Raw genomic sequence first — 7,026 nt, forward strand, 5'->3', positions numbered from 1 at the left:
TATCAATGACCAGTCAGCCTAAAATATAAAGCTCTTGGTAAATGCTGCACAGAAAAGCAGATGACATAACAACTAAATATGAAAAAAGTACAGTGAGTTTTAATGCTCCTACAAACAAGAAAATGAACATAAGTCAACTGAGTAACAATGAATCACTGGCTGCAAAGTGTTCTCAAGTCAGTCCATTGCAGCTAGATGTACATGTGTACAAGCCAACCATCCACATTGTTGCTCCATAACATGAAGCAAACAAATGCCAAAGAAACATAAAAGTACATTTAAAAGTAAAGAGAAAAAAAAAATCATATGCTCTATGGACAATACAATATTGTGTGCCTGCAAAGTTATAAAATACCTTTGAGATTAAAAAGGCAGTGAAAAAAGGTAGACAGAACATGGTCCTGAACTGAGTGAAAAAGTGCTAAATGTTTTTTGTAATGAAAAAAATGTTTTTTAAATGAAAACATATCATATTCTATGTTTTTGTAATAAAACTCCATAAAAAACAAATATGTAGAGACAAGCACAAGTGTCCAGAAATTGACTGATTAATATTCAAGTAAAATACCATGATCACAATGTTCAAGAAGTACCAACACAATTAACTAGAGGGGAAGAGAAATAAAAGCTTTCAAAATCAACTAACCTGCATGCAAGTTTACACAGAGTATGACATGGACATTTGCTGTAAGGAACCACTGCCGAATACCAAAGCCAATACTGTGGACATGTATCGTACATGGATATGCCATTAGGTAAATAATTTTGTTGGAAACAAGTTATGAGAGTGAATACAGAAGCAAGTACACTGCAGAGAGAAATGCTGTCCATGGTGCTGAAAATGAAGCTATGGAGCACAACAGGTCACTCTTAATATAACTAAAGCACATAAGAAAAATGACAGCACAGAGACAAAACTACATTATTGAACTAACCTCTAGAGGAGAGTCTGGTTCATCCAGGATGCTCTTCTCACTCTGTATCCGCTGCATCGTCCCTGTAGAACTGGGGTCCATTATCAGCACGTTCTGACTACCAGCTCTGCCGAACTTACAGTCACTCTTTCTGGAGTCAGTCGTCCTGCACACCTCGTAGTTGTACACGTGTGGGAGAGTCCCTGTCCCCAAAGTGTCTGAGTAACGTGGTGGATAATATGGAATCACAGGGAGGTTGGAGTGATACAGGATGCGAGACTGTCTCCATCTGTAGATTTTCACTGATATAATAACCACTAAACACGTGATGAAGAGGAAGGAAACTACAGCCAAAGCCAGCACTAAGTAAAAAGTCAGGTTGTCATTGTACTCCTTGTCGTGCGTAAAGTCAGTGAACTCCGACAGCACTTCAGGGAAGCTGTCCGCCACCGCCACGTTAACAATGACTGTAGCTGAACGAGAGGGCTGCCCGTTGTCCTCCACTATAACAGTCAGTCTTTGTTTCACAGCATCTTTATCAGTGACTTGGCGGATAGTTCTTATTTCTCCATTCTGTAAGCCCACTTCAAACAGCGCCCTGTCTGTGGCTTTCTGCAGTTTATAGGAGAGCCAGGCATTCTGTCCAGAGTCCACATCAACAGCCACCACTTTAGTGACCAGATAGCCCACATCTGCTGAACGAGGCACCATTTCGTCCACCAGAGAGCCACCAGTCTGGACTGGATACAGAACTTGAGGAGGGTTGTCGTTCTGGTCCTGGATCAGTATTTTAACAGTCACATTACTACTGAGTGGAGGAGAGCCTCCATCCTGCGCTTTGACGCGAAAGTGGAAATCTTTGATCTGCTCGTAGTCAAAAGAGCGCACTGCATGGATGACTCCACTATCAGCACTAACGGACACATATGAGGAGACTGGCACTCCGTTAACAGAGGAGTCCTCCAGTATGTAAGAAACACGCGCATTCTGGTTCCAGTCAGCGTCTCTGGCTTTCACTGTGAATATAGAGAGACCTGGTGTGTTGTTTTCTACAATGTAGGCCTCATATGAGCTCCTCTCAAAGACAGGCTTGTTGTCATTCACGTCAGAGATCTGTAAGGTGAGAGTGACGCTGCTGGAGAGGGAGGGCACTCCCTCATCAGAGCAGGTCACTGTGATGTTATACTCAGACTCTCTCTCTCTGTCCAGATCACTGTCTGTCACTAAACTATAAAAACCATTGGATGTAGATTTTATTACAAACGGGACGTTTTCAACGAGGATACATTTTACTATCCCGTTTTCATCAGAGTCGGGATCATGTACAGTCATTACAGCTATTACGGTTTGGGAGGGAGCGTTTTCTGGAATTAAACGTGATGTTGATATAACATCAACGTATGGCTTGTTGTCGTTGATATCAATTATATCGATCACTAACTTACTGGAATTTGAGAGCCCACCTTGGTCCCTAGCTTCGATATCGATTTGATATTGTTTTGACTTTTCATAATCAACGTCGCCTATCACACGCACATCACCACTGTTTTCGTCTATGTCAAAATGATTCAAAATTCCAACCGTGCTACTTGATATTGAATATGTTACTAATCCATTCGAGCCATAATCTAAATCAGCTGCACTCACTGTAATTATTAACGTATCTCTAGGGGAATTTTCCCGCAAACGCGCCCTATAAATTGGCTGTGAAAATACAGGAGCGTTGTCATTTGCGTCTAAAACTGTAACGTGGATCTGCACAGTACCGGACATCTTTGGTTCTCCCCCATCATTTGCAGTTAGCAGCAGAGATATCTGCTCTTGTCTCTCTCGGTCCAAGGGTTTCTGTAAAACCATTTCTACCTTTTTACTATCATCAGCTTGTCCATGCAACTTCAAAATGAAATTGTCGGTAGGAGAGAGTGAGTAACTTTGAAGGCCATTCATCCCGATATCGGAATCAAATGCTCTTTCAAGAACAAATTTGGCACCTAACATTGCGGACTCGCTTATGTCAAATCTCATTGAATCTTTCTGAAAATGAGGAGCATTATCATTAATATCAAGAATTTCGACTGTGACCCTGTAAAATTCGATGGGATTTTCCATAATGATCTGCAAATGTAAAGCACAAGGCGTTGTCTGTCCACATAAAGCTTCTCTGTCTATTCTCTCCTTGATCAGCAGTACTCCTCGTTCTCTATTCAGCTCGATGTATTCTGCGTTATTTCCAGTATGCAGCCGAGCTTTGCCGGATTTTAGTCGTTTTATATCCAAACCTAAATCTTGTGCTATATTACCTATGAAGGAGCCTGTCGCCATTTCCTCGGGAATAGAGTAACTAACCTGCCCGAACACTGAGCTGAGAGAGAGGAGAGAAATAAACAACAGTACTTGCCGTTTCATTGTTCTGCCTGACTCACAGTATTGCACCAGGAATCGTTGAAATCGTTTGGTCAAATTTCCAACGGACAAAAATTCAGTTTGATGTAATATCTGAAAAGAAGTGGTCCAGAATATTTGATTATAACGTCCACATAATCGCGATGCCCTTAAGAAAGAATGTCGATGCCGTTTTACTGCTCTCTGTAACACGGACTGTGTAAGATCTGCTACTGGCTGGTGCACACTAATGAAGGATGATGATGAAAGAGGTTCCACTGTGAACCTCTACAAATAATGTAACCCACTGGCCAACAGCGGCACTCTCCGTCCACTTATCTGAACTGCACAAACTACATGAAACATACATAGTATGAGTGTAAAGGTAGAGTAAATAATATGAGTCAAACAACTGAAATGGATTTAAATAAGGTTATCTGTAAACCTGGTAATATATATAGACGAAAGATTCGGAGATTATGTCTGTCATTTGTTCTTGCAAAATATATAAGAACGTTAAACTATTTTATTAACAAAATGGAAAAAAAGAAAAAAAAAGAAAAAGAAATTATGTGCAGGGGAAAACCACTGTACATTGTCCAATAGGGAAGACAATTAAATGACCAATCCTGAAACAAATCAACAACAACAGTAAACATATTTCCGCTCATACCTCTAGAGGAGAGTCTGGTTCATCCAGGATGCTCTTCTCACTCTGTATCCGCTGCATCGTCCCTGTAGAACTGGGGTCCATTATCAGCACGTTCTGACTACCAGCTCTGCCGAACTTACAGTCACTCTTTCTGGAGTCAGTCGTCCTGCACACCTCGTAGTTGTACACGTGTGGGAGAGTCCCTGTCCCCAAAGTGTCTGAGTAACGTGGTGGATAATATGGAATCACAGGGAGGTTGGAGTGATACAGGATGCGAGACTGTCTCCATCTGTAGATTTTCACTGATATAATAACCACTAAACACGTGATGAAGAGGAAGGAAACTACAGCCAAAGCCAGCACTAAGTAAAAAGTCAGGTTGTCATTGTACTCCTTGTCGTGTGTAAAGTCAGTGAACTCCGACAGCACTTCAGGGAAGCTGTCCGCCACCGCCACGTTAACAATGACTGTAGCTGAACGAGAGGGCTGCCCGTTGTCCTCCACTATAACAGTCAGTCTTTGTTTCACAGCATCTTTATCAGTGACTTGGCGGATAGTTCTTATTTCTCCATTCTGTAAGCCCACTTCAAACAGCGCCCTGTCTGTGGCTTTCTGCAGTTTATAGGAGAGCCAGGCATTCTGTCCAGAGTCCACATCAACAGCCACCACTTTAGTGACCAGATAGCCCACATCTGCTGAACGAGGCACCATTTCATCCACCAGAGAGCCACCAGTCTGGACTGGATACAGAACCTGAGGAGGGTTGTCGTTCTGGTCCTGAATCAGTATTTTCACAGTCACATTACTACTGAGTGGAGGAGAGCCTCCATCCTGAGCTTTGACTCGGAATTGGAAATCTTTGATCTGCTCGTAGTCAAAAGAGCGCACTGCATGGATGACTCCACTATCAGCACTAACGGAGACATATGAGGAGACTGGCACTCCGTTAACAGAGGAGTCCTCCAGTATGTAAGAAACACGCGCATTCTGGTTCCAGTCAGCGTCTCTGGCTTTCACTGTGAATATAGAGAGACCTGGTGTGTTGTTTTCTACAATGTAGGCCTCATATGAGCTCCTCTCAAAGACAGGCGCGTTGTCATTCACGTCAGAGATCTGTAAGGTGAGAGTGACGCTGCTGGAGAGGGAGGGCACTCCCTCATCAGAGCAGGTCACTGTGATGTTATACTGAGATGCTACCTCTCTGTCTAATTCACCTTCTGTAACTAAAGTAAAGAAATTATTTGATGTTGATGTGATTGTAAAATGAACATTTGTATCTAATACACAGTGGACTTTGCCATTTTCATCTGAATCTGGATCCTGAACGTTCATCATTGTCAGCACCGTGCCTGGTTTAACATCCTCAGATATACTTGATGACGTCGACATAATATTGATCGCTGGTGGGTTATCGTTTGTGTCCAACACCTGGATTATAACTTTACACACGTCTGAGTTACCACCTTCATCTGATGCTCGAACATCTATTTCATAATGCCGAAATTTCTCATAATCAAGTTTTCCCACTAACGTAAATATCCCGTTCTCTTCATCTATATCGAATAATTCTAATGCCCCCCTTGGAGCATTAGAAATCGAGTAGTGTATGCGCCCATGCGGGCCTTCATCTGCATCAGATGCGCTCACAGTGGTTAGAACAGCTCCTTTCAACGAATCTTCCTTCACATTAGTCTTATACTCTGTCTGAGTACAAACAGGTGCATTGTCGTTAGCGTCCAATACAGTTATCAGAATTAGTATGGTTCCAGACAGCTGCGGGTCTCCGCCATCTAAAGCAGTCAATACTAAAGACAACCGGTCCTCTTTCTCTCGGTCAAGATGCTTCTTTAAAACCATCTCGACATGCCTACTGCTGCCAATTCTGTAAGGGTTTAAAGTGAATTCGTCACTTGAACTCAGTGAATAGCCCTGGAGACCATTAATACCCACATCGTCATCAACCGCTTTTTCTAAAACATATTTCGATCCAATTTGTGCTGTCTCACTAATGTCAAATTTCATTTCCTTGTTTTTAAAACCGGGAGAGTTATCATTTATGTCAGTTATCTCGACAGTTATGCTGTAAAATTGCATAGGATTCTCCAATATTATTTGAAAATCAAGAGCACAGGGCGTCGTCTGTCCACAGAGCGATTCTCTGTCTATCCGCTCTTTGATTATAAGAACCCCCCTTTCTTTATTCAGCTCGATGTATTCTGTATCTTCTCCGGTAAATATGCGAGCTTTCCCTGATTTCAGTCGTTTAACATCTAAACCTAAGTCCTGAGCTATGTTACCGACCAAAGATCCTTTCGCCATTTCTTCAGGAATAGAGTAACTGACCTGCCCCAAAACCGAGCTGAGAGAAACAACCGACATGAACAACAGTACTCGCCGTGTCATTGTTCTGTTCGCCATTCTCCAGTCCACAAAAAATATATCAAATCCGTTATCCAGTAAAAGGATTTCAGATACAAATGTCAGAAAAGTAATCAAGAATCCAAACTCCAATGAATGTTGAAAATTCCCTTGGTATCTCCGTGTTCAAGCATCTCCCTCTTCCAAAACGTGCCTTTTAATTCTTTCTTTCCCTCTTCCTCCGTAACATTTCAAGCTGATGGGGGAGGTACAGCTGCAATGAGCTCTGAAATATCAGCAGACTGGTCAACAGCGTCCCTGTGAGTTGGATAGACTGAACTACACATTGCCCGATTGATTCACTATATGTGTTCAAAAATGCTATAAGCAAAGCACAACGAAGTGTTCTGAATGTTGCGCTATCCATGGTGCTGATAGGCATTAACAAGAAGGACAAAACCAAGACAGCCCATACTCTCCAAGTGTAAACCTATGTCTGTGACCTAAATTTAGACGAACTGCGAAATTATTCATACAATAACATACGAAATCATAAGAAGGACAATAATGGAGATAAAAGACAAGTACATAATACCTGATTCTGCCAAATTCGGCAATAAAACAGACTGCTATAAACTATTCATGTTAAATGTGGTACAAGTTGTTTATTTTCAAATATCTATAACACTTTAGTTGTATATATGATGCTGATGCCAACGT

General features: G+C 41.8%; 3 protein-coding genes across 20 annotated transcripts in view; all 3 read right to left on the reverse strand.

The window, feature by feature from the left end:
* Nucleotides 1-7,026, reverse strand: part of LOC104930405 (protocadherin gamma-C5) — a 260,504-nt gene that overhangs the window by 97,479 nt on the left and 155,999 nt on the right. The gene's annotated exons all lie outside the window — the stretch shown is intronic.
* LOC109141948 (protocadherin beta-16-like) lies at nt 100-3,546 on the reverse strand. The gene is made up of 2 exons (XM_019274124.2): nt 936-3,546; nt 100-108 (listed from the first exon to the last, which is right to left on the reverse strand). The coding sequence occupies exons 1-2, from the start codon at nt 3,318-3,320 to the stop codon at nt 100-102; spliced, it is 2,394 nt and encodes a 797-aa protein (XP_019129669.2). The 5' UTR covers nt 3,321-3,546.
* Nucleotides 3,944-6,823, reverse strand: LOC104938855 (protocadherin gamma-A2-like). Its single transcript, XM_019274130.2, has one exon. It carries the CDS (start codon nt 6,364-6,366, stop codon nt 3,964-3,966), a length of 2,403 nt encoding a protein of 800 aa, XP_019129675.2. The 5' UTR covers nt 6,367-6,823; the 3' UTR covers nt 3,944-3,963.

This window comes from Larimichthys crocea, chromosome I (genome assembly GCF_000972845.2).
Source record: "Larimichthys crocea isolate SSNF chromosome I, L_crocea_2.0, whole genome shotgun sequence".
In the NCBI taxonomy this organism is placed as follows: Eukaryota; Metazoa; Chordata; class Actinopteri; family Sciaenidae; genus Larimichthys; species Larimichthys crocea.